Source organism: Pseudorca crassidens, chromosome 19 (assembly GCF_039906515.1).
Source record: "Pseudorca crassidens isolate mPseCra1 chromosome 19, mPseCra1.hap1, whole genome shotgun sequence".
Classification (NCBI taxonomy): domain Eukaryota; kingdom Metazoa; phylum Chordata; class Mammalia; order Artiodactyla; family Delphinidae; genus Pseudorca; species Pseudorca crassidens.
The window spans coordinates 21,173,285-21,193,269 of NC_090314.1; the positions used below are offsets into that span (position 1 = coordinate 21,173,285).

Sequence of the window (19,985 nt, forward strand, 5' to 3'; positions counted from 1 at the left end):
AAACCCCGGTGGGACTTTGGAGTCACATAAACTTTGGCCTCAGTCCAAACTTTGTCCCTTCTGAGTTGTGAAGTCCTGGGATTCAGGATTCCGTGATGCCTGGCAAGTAGTATGGAGCTCAGAATATGTTTGTCCTCTCCCCGCTTCCCCTCCTCTCTCTCAGCTGCCGGGACAGGGGGTTACAAAGCAGGATTGGAGGGAAAGAGGCTGGCCTCGGGGAACCCTCTTCTGGCTCTTGGTGGTACGGCTGAGGCCCCATCAGGGCTGCAGGGGAGCAGGTTGGCACTTCCCAGGTACACTCAGGCCCTGTTTCCCTTCTTCTTCCAGGGGCACCATTCTGTGAGCTGCCTGTCAAAGCCCAGCTTGGAGCCAGGGCGGCGGGGTCTCCAGCCCTGCCGCCCGCATGGAAGGTGGGAGCTGGGCTCCCAGAAGGTGGCCGTGCCTGCCTGGGATGACGTCGCTGGCCTTGGCGTCTCTGCTCAGCTGCCTGCTCACCTCCGGCCAGGCCGAGGTCTACAGTCGCTGTGAGCTGGCCAGAATGCTGCAGGATTTCGGCCTGGATGGCTTCCGGGGATACAGCCTGGCGGACTGTGAGGACTGCCCTCCCTTCCTCCCTCTTCCTCCCTCAAGGGCTGTGGCCTTGGGAGCCTCTGTTCTCCTTTGTCAAACAAGGATCCCATGAGCTGAGAGGTAGAGAACACCTGGCACTGGGGTGATACACAGCAGGCAGACGACAGGCAGCCACAGCAGAACGACCTCTTCATTTTCTCCCCCGCTGGTAAAGCCGGGAGCCACAGGAAAAGAATGGTGTCCTACCCTAATCTGAATTGTGGTCACGAGGGTCAGACATTCCCGGTGAAGTTTAGGGCGAGCTGAGCAAAGCAGTATATACCAAACTTTTCAAGCTGGTGGCAGTTTCGAGAAGCTATGAAGTCCAGCCACACCCGGACTCATTTCTTCTCTAGTTCTAGCCCTCTCTCTAGGTTCCCCCTGTGCCTTCCTGATCATGTCTCTAAAGAGCGAGCTCTTGTTCGTTCACCCCACAGCATTTCTTGGGTCCTGCTATGTGCGGACAGTGAGACCGTGGGAAGGTTGCTAGCCTAGGTGTCGGGACGCCTGAGGTCGGGTCCCGACTCCTGCTCTTCGGTAGCTCTGTGTGACCTTGAGTCAGTCACTTTGCCCCTCCGAGAGCTTCGATGGATTCATTCGTCAAGGAGGTGGGAGGGCGTCTGCCCTGACTGCCTGGAAGCAGGAGTTGAGGCTCGGAGGAGGTGACCTGTGGAGTCTGCCCCATGAGCCCTCTGGTCTGGGTTGGCCTCCGTCCGACCCGCAGGCCTGTGTCTCCGCCCTGTGCAGGGGTCTGTCTTGCTTACTTCGCAAGTGGCTTCAACACAGCTGCCGTGGACCACGAAGCCGATGGAAGTACCAACAATGGCATCTTCCAGATCAACAGCCGGAAGTGGTGCAAAAATCTCAACCCCAAAGTCCCAAACATGTGCCAGATGTACTGCTCCGGTAGGCTGGGCCTGGGCCCGGGGCTAGCTGGGGCCGGGCTCTGCACTGGCCATTGCTTCTTCCCCAGCCTTGTGTGTTCCTCCTGCCTTATGTTTGAGTGGGGACTCCCGCTGCCTGCTGGGTCTACCAAGGAGGGCGGGATGGGGCGAGCGATGAGGATGGATCCTCCATGAATATAATTTGGGGTCCCAGATGGGACACTGTCCTGAGAGCTGTGGCAAGGGAGGGGGGATGGCTTCTGATGGGGGGAAGTGATAGGGTAAGCCCTGTGCTTCCAGGGCGGTTGAGGGACAGGGTTGAATTTAGGATGGAGGAGGGTGTGTACGTGTGTGAGAAAGACAGAGAGATGGAGACAGACTCTGGCTATCCAGCTCCAGCCCCTGCTCCCTCATCGTGTTTCTCTGCCTCCCTCCCCAGACTTGTTGAATCCTAACCTCAAGGATACTGTTATCTGTGCCATGAAGATAGTTCAGGATCCCCAGGGTCTGGGCACCTGGTAAGTAATGTAGGTTGGAGGCCCCTGCAAGGAGACGTGGCCAGGACCACAGTAGGGAACTAACCTTCTCTGAGTGTCCTCCTTACCCCAGGCGCCATTCCATGGCCTCACAATCCAATCTGCACGGCCGCTTTCGGTGGTGGCGGAGCTCACTACCACTGATGTATTTACAGACAGCGCACTGAATTTTAGGGAGGATAAGCAAGTCACTGGAGGTCACGGAGCCAAGCCTGGCTCCTCCAAGACCTGCCTATGTCGGGATGCCTGCCTACAAGTTCACTAGTCCAGGGTCTAGGAACTTTGTTTCTTAACTGTGGCATCTTTGTCCAGTACAACAGATCAAAGAGGTTCCCTGCTTGAAGCGTGGGTGGGTGCCCTGGAGCCGCACCCTATCAGCCTTCCCTTTACTCACCTCCTTCCCACAAGATGGCCTTTGGAGCCATCCTCATAGGCAAGGGAGTTGGATGAGCATCCGGTGGGGCGCTGGACTATATCTTTGGAGCCCCTGAAGCAGCAGGCTACAGCTTCCCAGCCTCTTCCCATGGGAGCTTCTCTACAGAGGGCCTCCACCCTCCCTTTACTCCCCTATCTGGATAGCAGCAGGGGTGAAATCCCTCCAGGTGGCCGGAACCCAGGGCAGATGTGATAGTGACGAGGCTGCTGGGGTAATTAGCAAAGTATCAAATGTCAGTCCACGAGCAGAAGGAAGCGAGGCGGACTAGAGGCAGGGGGGCTAGTTGGGAAGCCTCTGCAGGAGTCTAAATGAGAGACAGAGGGTGTGGACTCAGACAGTTATATAGGTGACGGACAGGAGAGGGGTGAGGGGTAAGGGGCTGTGGAGAAGGAACAGGGACGCGTGATATATGGCCAGTGAGCGAGAGGAGGAGGTGAAAAGGACCATGAACGTAGAGAAGGTCCAAGGTGGGCCTTGACAATGGCCACAGCTTTGGAGACGTGTTGATTTGAGAACCGTTGAAGCCCCAGGAGCTGAATCTGGAATGAGGCAGGCTCAGCAGGATAGAATGCACATCTATAAAATCAGGAAGGGTGAATGCAGGCTCAGGTAGGAACCCAAGGGCTTGAGGCCTTGGGGACATTACCCTGGGATGGAAGAAACAGGTTCTTTTGGGTTAAATCGAAGAACAACTCTCTTGTACGCTGGGAGTAAATTTGTGGCATGTATAACCTCTGAGAGGCGGCTGAGACTAATAGGAAGTGGTTCTAGAATGTAGGAAGGGTGCTGTTTATTCCCTCCACATGCACACCTGAAAACTCATCTGTGCCAGGCTCTGTGCTGGGTGCTGGGCTTCAGGCAAGACCCAGTTCTTTGCCCTCAAGCGTCTCAGTCTAATGGAAGAGATGAACAATCAAGGTCCTTTAGGGGCCCTCCTTGCCATTGGGCTCTCTGACATTGACATCATAGAGGACCCTAGTTATCCAAGTTTGGAACCCCTGGGAACTTGGGACCCCCAGGAGCCAGGATCTTGCTTAACTTCCTCAAGATGCTAGCATGACACTGGAACAAGATAATGGTCCTAAAAGAGCCTATAAACTATAGTTACTGGCAACCGAAAGATCCAGATTGGTAGCCAAAGAGAATTGGGTGTAGGTGCATTTCTGTCATTTACAAGCTGTGGACTTTGGGCAAGTAATTCTGCATCTTAGTCTCAGCTTTTCATTTGGAACATAGGGAACATAGTATCTGCCCAATCTACCTCATAGGGCTGCTGGGGGGCATGGCAGACAAATGGGTGATGGGTGTGGCAGTGCTATGTACACTGTAAAGGGCTGTACACATGTACGGTGGCATCACTGTCTGCAGAAACAACATGGTGTAGGAAGCGAGCATTGAATTGGGGCTGTGGACCCCAGTCTTTGCCACTGACTTCTGGGTGAACCTGAGCAAGTTACTCTGTTATCTCCATTGGTAAAATACGGAGGCTAGACAGGTAACTTTTTAAGGGCCATTCTCTCTCTTCTTTTTTTTTTTAACTTCTTTTAGGGGGTTCTTTGCTAGTTAACACAGCTGACTTGTCTCTCTTCCCCTTGCTAGCCCCTTTCCTCACCTCACTTCTGGTTTAGAGCCCACGCCTCCATCCTTTTCTTCTCTGAGCAAAGACTGAAGACTGCAGCTGATTTGGTCTCTCCTCTTCCCCATCTTCCATCCTCAGGGAGGTCTGGAGGCATCACTGCCAGGGCGAGGACCTCAGTGACTGGGTGGATGGCTGTGAATTGTAGGATTCTCTCTGGATGGACAGCCATGCGTAACACCTTGGGAGATGTGGTTTGGTTCCTGACCCAGGCCTGGGGAGACAAGCCAACTAATAAAGTATAGTTTAATATATAAGTGTGGTTCTCAGCTGTCACTGTGCGTCCAGGTGGCGTGTTGGAACCAGAAGCATCTCAGGGTTTCCTCACTATCCGCCTGGGCTGGGGTTCAGCTGGACTTCAAAAAGCCTACCACGGGAGGTTTGCCTCCACTCCTGGAGGCCTGGGGAGGGGGGGTGTCAGTGCCCGTGTTGCCCACACCTGGCAGAGTTTCCTACATGAACCTCCTGAATGTATGATGGATGCATGAACGACGCCTCCTGAATGAACGGTAGGCACTCAGCTAACGTCTGTAGAACTAGCAAGTGAATGGGCTCCGATACCTTCGGTGTATCAGCTGTCAGACCCCAGGCTTCTCTCTGGATGGAGCCGCAGCCCCTCCCGAGCTCTCTCCCTCTCAGGGGGGCCGCTCTGGCTGCTTCTCCTCCAAGTCCCACTCACCTCGCACTTGGCCATATCTTGGAGCAGTGGGGGGTTTGGTGCAATTCGGGAAGAGCTGGCTTAATGGGGTTTCTCCTTTATCCTGGCTGCCCGACCTTGGGAAGGTCACTCCACCTCTCGCGGGCAAATTCCTCACGGACAAGAGGAGCTAATACAGGCCAGCTTGCAATATCGTATTGATATCAATTACATAATACAGAGCAGGGAGGCACCTGGTACAGGGCGTGGCACAGAGTAGGGGGGACTTAAGAAACACTGGCCTCTTGTCTGGTTTCCCTGAGCTCTGGGGGCGCCAAGTCCCAGCCCACCTGGTGGGCACACGTCCTGCCTGTCCTGGTGACCAGGGCTTCCTTGGGAGGTCTGCACCAATGTCCTCGTCACTGTTTGCTGAGAATGAGGAAGAGGAGAGGAGAAGGTGTGGGAGGAAAGAGCAGAAGAGGCACGGGGATGGTTTGGATAAAGTGGCAGAAATTTCTATGGGAAGTGGGGAGAATTAAGTGAAGTTCTGGGACTTTTTAAAATTCAAGTCACTAATAAGGACCCACTGTATAGCACAGGGAACTCTACTCAATACTCTGTAATGACTTATATGGGTAAAGAATCCCCCCCCAAAAGTGGATATATGTATAACGGATTCACTTTGCTGTACACCTGAAACCAACACAACATTGTAAATCAACTATATTCCAATTAAAAATGTTAAAAAAAGAAAAGGAAAAAAAAAGTCCTGGTCACCTCATTCTTGGACTAGTTCGGCTCCAGGAGACTAATTGCAAATGGACTTTATCTTTTGTGCTATGGGTGGGGCGAATGCCCCAGGGGATAATTAGCTTGCTAAGGTGCTGCTCCTTCTCTACCTGCAAATACAGGTGAGGGGGCCAGAGGCTCCTGGCAGCTGAGCGAGGCACTGCAGTGTGCTTCTCCTGGGCTGAGGTCCCTGTGCTCTGCCTGTGAGATCCACACCCTCAGCTGGATGTGGCTGGCTTTTTTCACTCTGAGCGCTGGCCTGAAGCTTGCTAGAGTGGGAAACTACGGGAAACTGGCCCAATCAGATGGGATCCAGCACTCACCGGACACCTCTATTGCAAACTGAGCACAAGCCTCTATTCTATGTGGCCAGGAATCCTTCTAACACTTCAATGGAGCCACTCTTGATGGAGTCGGCATGTAGGATAGGACTTCATCATCTCCGAACTGCCACGTGTCAGGCATCTCACCAGCACTTTCCATGGTTTATCTCACCACCCTCGCAGCATCCCCAGGGGGGTAGAGGTGGTCATCCCCATTTTTCAGGAGAAAACTGAGCCCCAGACGAGCTCTAGAACTTGCCCAAGGTAACACAGTTGGTGGAGCTGAGATTCAGATGGGGCTGTTGAACTCCAAAGGCTGTGCTTTGTCCTCAGCATGTCCCAGCCTCCATAGCTGGACCAGCCCTTGGACTCTCAGTCGGCTGGACCCCTGGGGTGGAAAGGCACAGTGAATGCAGGGCAGTGGAGAGACAGCCCAGTTCTATCCAGCAAGCATCTGTCCTTCCTCAGACACTTCACGTTCTCCTCTGTCTCCAAGCCTTTGCTCAGGTATCTCCTCTGCAGACCTGCCTCCCTGGCAACTTCCACCCACCTCTCAAGGCTTCAGCCGGAACCTACTAATGCCTCAGCCCGGCAGACAGCCCTGGTGCCTCTTCTCCAATGAGTGTGCATGCCAGATGCATCTCTGCTTTACGTCTCTCTGCTCAGGTTCTTGTGTGCGTGTCTGCTGCCTACCTCTGCCTGCCTAGACTCTGAGCTCCCTGAGATTGTGTCCTCTTGATACATGAGCCACGCAGAAAATGCTCATGGGGTGAGGAAGCCCGGATGGAGACCCGCAGCTGGTGCTGAGAAGTCTTCCAGCTGTTTCTTGTCCCTCCTCCCTGTAAGGCAGGTTGAACTGACGATGCTTTGGTGCCCTCCAATCACTTTCTCTTGGACTTACTATAACTTAGATAGAATTCCTTTTGAAAAGAAGCCACAAAGTCTGAATTACACTAAAGACAAACTGCCCACGATGGTGCTAAGTTAGCCAAATGTGCCACTGCCTTCGGAAGCAGGTGGTGTGGAGAGTAGTTTTAAGGAGTCAGGACATCCAAATTCCCCATGCCAAGGCATCGCTCACGGCCATTATCACGGGGTGTTTTTTTTTTTTGCGGTACGCGGGCCTCTCACTGTTGTGGCCTCTCCCGTTGCGGAGCACAGGCTCCGGATGCGCAGGCTCAGCGGCCATGGCTCACGGGCCCAGCCGCTCCGCGGCATGTGGGATCTTCCCGGACCGGGGCAAGAACCCGTGCCCCCTGCATCGGCAGGCGGACTCTCAACCACTGCGCCACCAGGGAAGCCCTTTTTTTTTTTTAAACAAAAAGCGCTATGACAGTCTTGCTCAAAAACAAATGAGACGTCGACAGGGGTGCGTGTCTAGGGGCTCAACGGCGTACGGAGACCGTGCGCGTGCGTTTCCTGCATACAGTGGACGCAGTGGTCACATTCCTGAAGAACCAGGCCACAGCGATGTTTGTAGAGCGACGCTACAGTTGCTTTCTATGTATGCAGGTCTCCTCGGCGCTTGTAATCACCACGTGCATAAAGTAATCCCAGAGGTTCTCTGTTCATACTGATTTTCTGCTCGTTCATTCATTTTGCCCTCTGTGAGAACTTGCTAGCACACAAGCTGCAGCAGGTGCCAAAGGTTTAAAAAATTATAGGAGAAAAACCTTGACATTGATCAAACCCAATCTATCCTTTTTCCTGCCTGTAAATTGAAAAATGACAGAGTATCATTTAAGGGAAGAAATGTTCGTTGCTCTAGTGGTACTCTCCTCCTGCAGTTCTTCTGGGGGAATGTTTAGCACTTTCTAGACCCGGGGTGCATCCCTAGGGGATCACAGATGGGCTTCTGGGGTCCATAACCCTCCTAAAATTGTATGTAAAATTTTATGTACATCTATGGGGACACGTGCATTATTTTTTCTGGGGAGAGAGTTCATAGTTTTCACCTTAGTTTTAATCCAAGCAAGATTTAGAATCAATGTTTTACAGGAAGAAAAGAGGAAAGAAGAAAAGATAGAAAGTGTACGCCTCGGCTCGTTTAATCCTCATAACTACCCTGACACCTAGGTATCATTATCTCCGTTACACAGATGGGAAACAGAGGCTCTGAGGAGTAAACGGAATATTTGCTTGGATACCTGACACCCATTCTCAATTTAGACTCATAGACCATTAGAGTTGGGATGCACTGAAGGGATTATTCGTCCATTTCCCACCCCTCCCCTCTTATAGAGGGGGAAACTGAGGCCCAGAGAAGTGAAATACATTTTCCAAAGTTATACGGTTAGTTTACAGCAGAAACAGGTTAGAAATTCAATCTTTTGACTCTGTCCAAAGCTTTTGCCAACTATTGCTTTATTCTTGCAAACCCGGTAAGCGTAGGTTTCATGGACTGTTAAATCGAATTAGTAAGACACCCTCCCCTTTCCACCCATCCTCAGGCCGGGCTGGTTCCCACTGACCTGTTTCAGGGTCACCAGGGACCTTGCGGCCCCAAACATACTCAGCCTATGAGCCTTGGGAACACACAGACGCATGCGCAAAACGATTCTACGTGCTAGGAATCCCAAAGAAATTAGGTAGATGCATCAACCCTTGGCTTGGGAAATACGGTCCTAGACCCTTGGAGAGCAGAGGAAGGAGCTGAAAGACTTCAGCCATGATACAGCCTTCAACCTGCTGCCCTGGCCCTTCATCCTTTGGCACCTGCCTGCCTCTCTGTGGTCCTTTTGGACACTTTCCCCTTTCCTTTCTTTGCTTGGCTCCCCTGGACTTTCGTGCAGTCCCAGGACTGTGCCTCTCCTCCAGCACTCCCCCGTCCCACCCCACCCCCCGGCTTTGCATATGCTGCTCTATCGCTCTCCTTCCGCTGCAAAATTCAGATCCGTCTCTCAGGGTCATTGGTTTACTTGTCAGTGTCCCCTGCTCAGATGATAAATTCCTTGAGGGCGAGTGCCTGGCGCACAATAGACCATCAATAAATGGAGAACCCGTGTTCTTCACGTGTTTCCCCTTCCCGCATTGCCCTGCTCCCCTCCCAGCTATGCCAAGAAGCTTGTTCTATGCAGCGCGGGGTCTGCCCTGGCTGTGGGTGGACCAGGTCTGGCAGCCCACACCCCCGGAGAAGTAAACTCTTTGCTTCTCTGTAACGGGGGAGCTTTCTGTTTTTTTTTTTTTTTTTTGCGGTACGCGGGCCTCTCACCGTTGGGGCCCCTCCCGTTGCGGAGCACAGGCTCAGCGGCCATGGCTCACGGGCCCAGCCACTCCGCGGCATGTGGGATCTTCCCGGACCGGGGCACGAACCCGCATCCCCTGCGTCGGCAGGCGGACTCCCAACCACTGCGCCACCAGGGCTCCCCACGGGGGAGCTTTCTGGAGGCGCTTTCTGGAGGCCTCTTGCCTCTGCTCCGAGTTTAGGTCTCAGAATCGAATTGAAATCTCTGAGCTTGTGGAGGAGGCGGTCCCAGGTTCTTCCTTGCGTCTCAGGCTCAGGCTGGCTGAGCTGAGCTTCACCTGAGGGAACCGTTACCACGAAGATCACACCTGTGGGCGGGGCCTGCCCTACCTTCCTCCCTCCCAGCTCACCACGAACCTAGCCAGAGACCCTCTGTGGACCCTTGGTCACTAGGTGTGCTCCTGGTTGAGACTGTTACGAAAATAGCTCCCAGCTGGAGAGAGGAAAATAACCCTGACCTCTCTCCGCCCAAAACAACAGGAAAAAACAGCATTTAAGCAGCAGCTGGCTCAGTCCCTGGCAAGGCTACTCACAGAAATGCTTATTCCTTTCGCCTAACTGCAGCAGACTCCACCCATTCTGAGATCATGTGCCGTTATTTGGTTGATCGATCAATTGATTGGTTGACGTGACGCTTTGAGGTCACTGATGATTCATCCTTGGGCTTTGTTGGGCTTGTGATCGGTCCAAACTCGCGGCCATCATGTCATCATTTGGGTGACTCTTGGAAATGTGACAATTCCCAGGTCTTCTCTGTCTGCCAAACCTCTCCAGTAAAGAAATCATTTCTCCATTAAAGGAATGATTGCACACAAGGCTACTTGTTTGTAATAATGATACTAAAAAATACCACCACTCCCAAGAACTTAGGCTTCCAACTATGTCTGTGCTCAACAACTGGTTAATTATAATCAGTAGCTGGGTATTGATTTATTCTCTCGAATTTCCTGTCTTGTTTTCTTTAAACAGGTTCAGTTTGTAGACCTGCTCCCAGATGAGCAAAGCCAGAATCCCCAAATCGGAAGGGGCACATACAGAAGCCTGAAGCAATCCAAACCTGTGAGGACAGGCTTCACTCCACCCCAAATTGATCTGAAGTTTTTGTTTGTTTGTTTGTTTGTTTCAAAGGAAGCCAGGAAGCTAATGAAGCAGTTCAAATAGCAATTTAAGTTACAGATTTAAAAAAATGTATGAAACTGTTAAACTGGAACGAGGCAGAAGCATCCAACAGACTCCCAACTCACTGAATAGACGTTTAATTTGGACTCTATCCCTGATGGGAGCAGTCTGAAGACATTTCCTGTTCTTCTACATCCTATAGTCTAGGCACCAGAAGGCCACTTTCCAGCCTGACGTAATGAGGAGTGAACTTCTCTCAGGAGAAAGACTTCCATGCCCTGGCAAAGTTTGGAAAAATGATCACACTCGGTCCTTCTTGCTTGAAGTGGGCCTACAGATGGAATTGTGAGCCTGGGAGCTTGGGAGTGTAGTTTGGGCACCGCTGCTAACTCACTGTGTGATGCTAGGCAAGTCTCTGCCCTCCCTGTTTGGGTCCGCTCATTTGGAAAATGAGGGTAAGTAGATTATGTGGTCCAAAGGACTCTTGGTAGGCAGAATAACGGCCCCCAAAGAGGTCCACGTCCCAAGGCCTGGAACCTGTGAATATGTTGCTTTACATGGCAAAAGAGACTTTGAAGATGTGATTAGTTGACAACCTTGAAATAGGAGGGTTATCCTGGATTTTTGGCTGCGCCTAATCTAATCTAATCTAATGAATCTAATTGAGTCCTTTAAAAATGGAAGAGGCCAGCAGGAGAGGATCTGAGTTAGAGGGAGGTGTGACTACAGGAGAAGGTCATTGTCTTTGTGAAGTAAGGACTCAACCCATCATTCCTGTCTTTGAAAGAGGAAGAGGCCACAAGCCAAGGAACGTGGGTAGCCTGTAGAAGGTGGAAAAGGTGAGGAAATGGTTTCTCCTCTAGAGGCTCCAGAAAGGAAGGCAGCCCTGCTGACACCTAGATTTTAAACCAGTGAGACCCATGTCTGATTCTTGGCCTCCTGAACTGTAAGATAATACATCTGTGTTGTTTTAAGCCACTAAGTTTGTCATTTTGTAGCGGCAGAGATAGAACACGTAAACAAGGACACTTCCAGAAGCTGTGCACCCTGTTTCTAAAAATTAAAACCCAGCTTTGCTAACAGCCCTGGGCAGCCCTAGCTGAGAGGATGCCTGGGAGGAGCCATCAGAGGGATGCTGTGTCCCAGCTGCCTCTTGGAGCCTGGTGACTGCAAGCTCCCGGCCCCGGTGTGGTGTGTGTGGCTGGTGTGACTTGTCCCACTGGCAGGGGGAGTAGTACTGTCATAGCACCTCGAGTCTGAAGAGGCCTCTGGGGATCATCTGTGAAGACACAGGTAAGGTATTTTCTTCATACTCAGATGGAGGGAACTGAGCCCAGAGAGGTGCATGATCTCATCCATCAGTTCCTTGTGTTGAGAGAGAGAGAGAGAGAGAGAGAGAGAGAGAGAGAGAGAGATTGGATAGCGAAGCAGGGATCAGACTGCCTGGTCTAGCCAGTGCTTTCCGTGCACTTGTGCATGAGGAGGGAGGTACAAACCGTATTAGGTCTTTCTTGTGGCTCTGGGGATGACTTTGAGTTGGGAGTGGTGGGGGGAAGTAAGGGGAAGTAAAAGGTTAGACCACAGGAACTGGTCCTGCGGAATTAGGGGGGGCTTGAAAGGGCATGCCCCACCCCCAGCAGAGGGCACCCCCCCCCTCCTCTCCCACATGGACGTGCTCTCAGGAGTCGTGGGGAGCGAGGCAGAAGTAGGTCAGTCTGATGGGGGTGAGGAGGTGGGCTGCAGAGAGGGTTGGGAAAGGCAGGAGTGTGCGAGGGGGCCATGCTGGGGCAGGTGTCCAGCCTGAATTCGCTGGCTGGGTCAGAAGAAGCCACGACAGAGGACGGAAGAGCAGAGGGATGTGAAGGCCTCCTCTAAGGTTTGCAGGTCTGTGTGGCGTGCTCTGCCTCCCTGTCCGCATGCCACGTGCCTGTGGTCCAGCGCAGTGTCGTTCAGACCTTGGGCTGTGACCCATTCGTGGGGTGGGGAAGCCATTTACAATGTTGTGATCAATAGTGTTTAAGGATGTGGGGGGCTTCCCTGGTGGCGCAGTGGTTGAGAGTCCGCCTGCCGATGCAGGGGACTCAGGTTCGTGCCCCGGTCTGGGAGGATCCCACATGCCGCGGAGCGGCTGGGCCCGTGAGCCATGGCCACTGGGCCTGAGCGTCCGGAGCCTGTGCTCAGCAACGGGAGAGGCCACAACAGTGAGAGGCCCACGTACCGCAAAAAAAAAAAACAAAAAAAAGATGTGGGATAGAATAGAATAGAATACAGAGCGTACCTGTTTTGTAAAGGTAAGTAATGCATAAACTATGTCATCTAATTATCTATCTATCTATCACCTATCTATCTATCACCTATTTATCTATCACCTATCTATCTATCTATCACCTATCTATCTATCTATCACTTATCTATCAATCTATCACCTATCTATCTATCTATCACCTATCTATCTATCACCTACCCATCTATCTACCTATTCGTCCTGTGGTTTTTGACCTGGCAGATCTGGCTCTTTCCTAAAGTCTTGGGGAGAAAGAGTGCGGGGGAAGGGCAGAGACGACTCAGCCATTTCCACAAGACCAGCTTTTAATATGACTGTGATTGGAAGCACAAATAAATAAATGCCAAGAGAAAATGGAAAAACCAAACCAAACCTCAGAACATCAAAACCCAAATTCAGAAAACGAAATGAAACAGATCTCCGACAGACAGACAAACAAAAAAGAAAGACCCCCAAAGAAACAGAATCAGACTGTACAAGCCGTGTCACAGGGAGAGCAGAATGACGTGGGCACCGCGGATGAGTCCCCGGGGCCGCTGTGGAGGGGAGGGGGTGGCCCTGATCACCCTGTGGGCCGGCTTGGGGAGGTGGGGGAGGGCTTTGTGGGCAGGTTAAGAACCTTCACAAACTACACAAGGACCGGACGTCGTCGAGTTCTGCGGCTTCCCTCTTGATCGCGCAGGGGTGATTCCAGCGTGGCCTCGTCGTGACTTCAGGGCTGGAACCTAGTCCCCCTGCACAGCTGCAGAGGGACTGCTGGAAACCGCACGGAGGAGGGTCAAGTACGGAGACAGACGTGGAGGCGGTGCCGTGAGGACTCAGAGCATGCAGTTGCTTTTTACATCTGGCAGTGAGATGTGATGGCAGGTCGGTTCTCGGACAGTTCCAGAGCGTGACTCACTTCTCCTAAGAGGGACGGATGCGCGGCAGCAGGGCCTGAGGACGCGTCGTGCCAGACGAGGCTGGAGCGAGGTTTTGACAGAGAGTTTGCTATGTGTGCATAGGGGGCTCTTGCTTCTTTCCGTCGGTCGGCAGGGGTCATCCCACCTGAGCCTGCCGTCCCCTGTTCTGGTCCTGGGCCTCCAGGTCTGTCTGGGGGGTGCCGGGCAGTCGGAGGGCTGTCAGCAAGCAATCTCCTCCAAGGTCCCCAGGGCTGTCTGCAGGGGCACGTTCACACTGTGGCTGATGTTTTCGGAGTGGTTTGGCATCGGGTCGCAAGTGCTCTGGTGGGAAGCGGAAAGTGGGAGTTGATGCTCATTCAGCAAAAGTTCATCACGATGCCCCCGGGCAGCCCAGCCCAGGCCCCGGGAACCACGCTGCCCACTGTGGGCTCTCCCGGGGCACAGCTGCTCTGCCCCAGACATCTCACGCGCTGGCTTGCCATCTTGGACCGTGAGGCTGAAGGGGCCTCATTGCCTTTAGAATCCTCTCCATTCTCCACCTAGGCACCCTCCCCACCCCCGCACCCGCAGAGAGGGGATGGGGCTTAGCGACTGGTTTGACCTTCTCTCTAGCGGTCCCCTGATGTGTCACCTGAAGCGACATCTGAGTGATGTGTAGCTTTGGAGCTTGGATGGCCCATCCTACCCTCGCCCTTGGGGTCTCTGTTGGGTCAGCCTGGGCTGGAGGAGGGGTGGTCTGTGGCCAAGCCTGGGGCAGGGGGTGCCAATCGCTGAGGCCAAGCAGTGGAGGCCCCCAGCCAGAACCCTGACCCCTGACCACAGCTGCCGGAAGGACCTTTAGGTTAGGCTGGCCCCAGGGAAGAGCGGTCTTGGGTCCCTGAGCAGGGTGGGGCTGAGATAGCTTTGAGTTTTCCAGGTGATTCCCAGGCTGCGGAGGGCTGGAGGCTGGGAGGGATGGGAGCAGAATTCGGTGCCAAGAATGCGGCTCGGGGAGGGGAGGGAGCCTCTACTCGCTCATTATAAACTAGGCAAAGCTCATGGCTTTACAGGCCTGGCCTCACTTAATCTGAACGGCACTCCCTGAAGCCCCAGTGATTTAGCAGATGATCAGAAAGGGAAGTAACGAGCCCCAGGCACACGAGGCTGGGAAGCGGGGACCTGGGATCCAGGCAGGTAGCTGAGTCCAGAGCCTGGCCTCCTTCCACACTGCTCTCTCCTCAACAGAAGCTGTCTTCTGTTCAAACCCGAGAGAATCAAAGTGAGATTTTTAGCCTGGGAGATGGGTAGAGAAATAGTGTCTGGGACAGAAGTGGGAGCCCCAACGGGAAGAGGGGGCTGGGGTCCATTTGGCATGTTATGATTTTAAGGGGGCAAGTGCCCATCGAATGGGGTGGTCTCTTGGGGCCGGGGTGCTGACTTGGGGAAAGCCAGCGATACCTGCAACCTTCAGTGGAGACCGGGGTCCAGGAGCAGACTGAGTTAGGGAAGAAGAATTAGCAGCATAAGAGGTGCTGCCCCTCTCTGGCTCGAGGAATGAGAGGCAGAGGAGGACAGTGGTGGTTTGGGAGGCTTTGTGCCCAGCTCTGACACTCATCTGCAGTGTAACCTTGGTCTGAGCTGCAACGGCCTCATGCACAGACCTTCCTCTAGGGTGACCGTAGGGTTGAAATGATGTGGCGCTCTTGAGGCACTTAGCACAGTGCCTGACATGTACCAGGCATGTACAGTGGTTAGCAGTTCTAATGGGTATTACTGCCACTACCAAATTCACAGGGCCGCACACCCTACGTCCCCTTCAAAACGGGGCAGAATGCCAGGGACATCCCTGCTTGTATTCTGCCACCCCGCAGAATAAGGGAGTGGACCTACGCAGAGCCTCTCCGGTTCTCCCAAGGCATGAGAAGAGGGGCGTGGCCTCTGGCCTGGGAGAAGCTGGATTGGTCCAGGCAGAAGCATCTCCTGGTCTCCGCTGCATCCACGGCTTACTACTGGGCTCTGGGGTGAGTCTCAGAGACAGGCTCAAGGCTCAGTTGGAGTGTCCTTGGATTTGGGAGCTGCAGAGTGTCACAAGCCACGGAAAGGCGTGCAACGAAGCACGGCCCGCCCTCCGGCCCCACCCGGTCCCCGCATCTGGGTTAACATGGCCTGTATGTGCTAGAGGAACTAAGCAACCTGCAAACCCCGGGCTGCCCTCACCACGTTCTCATCGTGGCTCCTTTCCTCCTCTTCTTTGCCAAGCAGGTCTAATAGCTTGTCTTTGATCAGCTGCAAGAAAGGCAGGAAGGGGGTGGTCAGGCCAGAAGAGCGGCGCCAAGGTAGAGAAAGAGAGAGAGGCCTCCCTCCACGCGGCTGGGCTGGGGCCCCTCCCCAATCTCTGGGCTGAGATGGGATTTTGGAGCGGGGGCTAGAGCTTGGAGGGGGTCACGGGAGGGCCTGGCCTCCCGGTATGGCTGGCTCCTTGTCTGTCCTGGGGGGGCAGAATTACTCATCACTTCCGAGGCCTGACAACTCCACAGTTCACAAGATCGGGATACACTTGAGTTCTTAACATTTGATTCCTAGCAAGAAAGGGTAATTACTAAGTATGTTCCCTGGTGCGATTCAATTTCTGTGATTTTGTGTATCTTTTCACAAAAACGAGTAAACAAGGCAGAATGAAATCTGGCCATGGGACCCGTTTGGGAACAAGGTCTCCGTGCTGAGAGGCAGGACGTGGCACTCTAGAGGCCCCTGTTCGCCGCTGCCCGCCGGCTCCCCGCAGTGACTCCCAGCGGCCTTTGGCCGTCGCCAGCCCCCTCTGGGATGCAGGCCACTGCTCTGCAGCCCCGTTCGCTAGGCTGAGACTCAGGCGGTCCTGGGGACGGTGTTGGGCCTGGACTTCCCTGAGGGATTCTGGAGTCCCTGGAGCCATCCCGGGGCTGGGGGGAGGGAGGCAGTGGGAAGGCTGACGTGCACCCGGAGCGCTCAGTGACTGAAGCCACTGTTTGTCGTGTGAGAAGCTTTCAGAGGCTTTGTCCAGCTGCCTCCTGAGGGTGACAGCTCCCGGACTGTTGGTGGCCAGGAGCGCAGGGGTGCCCTTGCTCTCCCTGCTCAGGACTGATGAGCACTGCAGGAGTGATCCTTCCTGAAACCTGCCTGGACCACGGAAGGCGCTGCTCGGGTGATGGGCCACCAGGAGGGCAGGGGTGTGTGTGTGTGCATGGGGTGTGCATGTGGCGTATGTGTGTATTTGTGAGCAGTGTGTGTGAGCACGGTATAACTGTGTGTGATATATGTGTATGGAGTGTGTGGTGTATGTGTGTGCAGATCTTGCGTGTGAGTGTGGTATAAGTGTGTGTGATGCGTGAGTGGTGTGTGTGTGTGCATGTGGTGTGCGTTTGGTGTACATGTGTATTTGTGAGTAGTACGTGAGTGTGGTATAAGTGTGTGTGATACATGTGTGTGCATATGTCGTATGTGAGTGTGGTATAACTGCGTGATGTGTGTGTGGGGCACGTGTGTGAGTGGCGTATGTGGAGTGCGTGTGGTGTATGTGTGTGCATATGTGGTGTGTGAGTGTGGTGTGTGGTGAGTGTGAGGGTGCAGACACACCCATGTCTGAAGCCCCCTAGCAGCGGGAGGGGCTCAGACTGGCCTCAGCACAGTTTCATCCTCTTCTCATCCCTTCTGCTCCCTCCCTGTGAGTGTAGACAGCCCTGAGGAGAGGCCTGTGGCTTCTGTCTCTCTTACATCCATCCCTCCCCCAGTGCCTAGGAGGTGGTGATAGACAATACCCATGGACAGGGAAGGGGAGGCGGCCCTGGGGGAAGAGAGGCCGTGCTCTCCCCCCATCCACGCTCGGTTCTGGACGTCAGGGCAGGATGAGGGCGCCAGGTCATCCCCCCACGAGCGATCCCAAATCTTACCTCATAAATATAATCAAAGAGCTCTAGTATTGTAAGGATACTAGCACCAATAAACAATCCCATCTGACCACCAATATCACCTGGAGAGAGAGAGAGAAGACAAAGACTTGGCTTTCCTGACAGCACTTCCGGAAGGGCTGAGCGGACTGAGAACTCGGAGGCCAGGCCTTCTGAACGGTTCCCCGTCCCGGGGGGCCGGGGCCTGTAGCTGGGAGGCCAGGCCCTTGACGCGTCCCTCCCTCACTGCACAGCTCTGAGAGCTGGGGGGTTTGGTTTTCAGCACCCATGGGGACGGGAACTAACCTGGATGCTTTCGGGGGGGCCTGGAATAGACCTCGTGGGCTGACAGGCTTGTTCATTTCGTTCAGAACCACACTGGTGGGGCTCAGTTGGCTCTGGGCTGGGAACAGACGAGGTGCGTGCGGTCCCTGGCCTGGGCGAGGACACAGTCTAGCTTGGGACGTGTGTCAGGTGGCCTGAGGGGGGGTCTCGGGAGCAGTAACACAAGAGACACCCCCCAGTCATGACATGGGCTTTGGGGCCCTTGGGATAAGGCCGTAGGAAGCATCTCCCTGTCTCCCCACCTAAAGGTACACGTTCAGTTTGGTCTCTTTCTAGGGTAGAGGTCCTTGCCCTGGATGTTGGGCCCCACCGACCAAAGTCTTTCTAGACTGGTCTTCGGATACCCCTGCATCAGACTCTTGGGATCCTTGTAATCAGTGCAGAGCCTGCACCTGCCTGAGGCCTACACAATCAGAACCTCTGGGCTTGGGGTCTGCAGGTCAGGAGTTTAAAGTGCCTGGGTGGTTCTCTGGCCCACCAGAGTTTGAGAACGGCTCTCCTGTGGGAGCTGCCAGTGGCTGGAGACCCCCTGAATGGAATGCGATCCACTGTGTGTGCACCTGGGCATTTGCAGAGGGAGAGTCTGTATTTCAGAAGTTATTATCTGATTCTCAAGGGGGTTCTGATCCCCCCCAAAGCCCCAAGCGCTTCGTTCTGGAGGCAGTGTGGTAGAGCAGGGGGCTCTGAGGTTGTGCGTTTGGAGGGGGGCCACCAGCTCGCTGTGCGGCTTTGATAAGCCCTGACCTTGTCAGGAGCTTTGCCTTCCGGGCACATTTGGTGGTGGAGGTGGTCGGGGTGGGGGTGGTGGTTGGAGGAGATGAACTGTGAAGTCCTTTCCAGCCGTGACCTTTAAGACTGGCAGCTGCTGGGCTGGGCTGGGGAGAGCAGGTGCTGTTGGGGATGAATGTACTCTCCTCCTGGAGAGTCCAGGCTGACCTCTTGGTCTGAGAACTTTTGGATGAGTCCCTCTGCCCACCCCTCCCCTGATTATGGCTGGAGAAGCCCGACCAACACATCCCCAGGCGAGCAAGCCGTGACGACGGGAAGGCGGCCCTTCCTGGGGGGACCTGGTTTGGGGCTCAGCGTGGCTCCCCTTCCCTCCTCTCCTGCCCCTCCGCCCCCTCTAATATCCTCAGTAGAAGCGTATCGGGGAGTGTGCACGATGCGTGTGCACGTCAGGAGGGGGGTGTGTCTGTGCCTGTGCGAGCGGTGTGGCGGAGCGTGGGGTATGGGCCTGGGTGCGCCGTGCGCGAATGCGTGTGGGATAGACGCAGGCGATACGTCTGACCACCGACAGCTTTGCATAGGCGGCAAGCCACGTCTAGGGTAGCTACACGAGTGCGTCCAAATGTGGCTTTGTGGGAGTGGGCACAGTGTGTCTGAGTGAGCATGTGCAGGTGTGAGCACGTGAGTGTGTAAGCACGCAACTTGTGTGCACGTACGTGTCTCTGCCGCCGCGTGGCTTGCATGTGGGTCTGTGAGGGCGTGTTCACCGCGGGAGGGGTGCGCCGTGCGCGGCGGGGGGAGGGGAGGGACGGGCCCGATTGGGTGCCGTGGCTCACGGTTTGCAAGTAGCACTTGCTGTCCTCACGGGAGGTGCAGATGGCAGCAGGACTTTCACGGCGGGCTACTTTGGGTGGGAACAAGATGCTGGGAAAATGCTCTCTCATATCTGCTGCAGGGACCAGCTACCTCTCCTGACAGATTCGGGGCTCAGGCCCTCGTCACTGTGTGTGTGTGTGTGTGTGTGTGTGTATGTGTGTGTCTGAGTGTGACTGTGAGCCTATGTAGGGGAGGGGACGGAAGTGGAGGAGGCATGTCCTCGGTCTTCTTTAGGAAATAAAGGTGGCAGGAGCAGGGCTCTACCACCAGCTCAGGGCATGAGGCCCTTTGGCCACAACAATCTCCAAGGCCCAGGTGATGACCACCTTAGCCCAGCGGGCACCCAACTGTGGCCCAGTTCCCCAGCCTCCTGGGAGAGGAACAGACACGCTCAGACGGTGCCGCAGGGTAGGCCCTGGGTCCCTGGCATGGTGTCTGTCCACATGCCAGAAACCTCTATTTATGGACCTCCTGTGGGCTGGGGCTTTTCCACATTTAACCATCATGGAAAACTCACAAAATGAGTTTTATTAGACCCATTTTACAGATGAGAAACCTGAGGTTCAGTGAAGCCACCTGCCCACTTCCTCCCAGTTGGTGTGCAGCGGCCCGTGGCTTGCTCTCCCCTTGTACTTCCAGGTAGAAGGTGTATGCCTCCCCGCCCTCACCCAGGATTCTATTCTCACCTGATTCACTTCACAGAGACAAGAGCTATTTTTCCTCGAAGCCACAGACAC

The 19,985-nt window shown here is 54.3% G+C and overlaps 2 protein-coding genes across 3 annotated transcripts in view; one reads left to right on the forward strand and one right to left on the reverse strand.

Moving 5' to 3' along the window:
• The first annotated feature begins 358 nt into the window (after positions 1-358).
• SPACA3 (sperm acrosome associated 3) lies at positions 359-4,249 on the forward strand. Its single transcript, XM_067715511.1, has 4 exons — positions 359-590; positions 1,357-1,515; positions 1,933-2,011; positions 4,183-4,249. The coding sequence occupies exons 1-4, from the start codon at positions 404-406 to the stop codon at positions 4,247-4,249; spliced, it is 492 nt and encodes a 163-aa protein (XP_067571612.1). The 5' UTR covers positions 359-403.
• Positions 4,250-12,784: 8,535 nt separating this feature from the next.
• The window catches only part of ASIC2 (acid sensing ion channel subunit 2), a 1,019,934-nt gene continuing 1,012,733 nt past the window's right edge, over positions 12,785-19,985 (reverse strand). For both annotated transcript variants that reach the window (XM_067714314.1, XM_067714313.1), the window contains exons 8-10: positions 17,305-17,384; positions 15,596-15,664; positions 12,785-13,720 (exon numbers count right to left, since the gene is read on the reverse strand). In XM_067714314.1, coding sequence (XP_067570415.1) covers positions 13,619-13,720; positions 15,596-15,664; positions 17,305-17,384 — 251 coding nt within the window. In that variant the 3' untranslated portion in view covers positions 12,785-13,618. The remainder of the gene's footprint in view (positions 13,721-15,595; positions 15,665-17,304; positions 17,385-19,985) is intronic.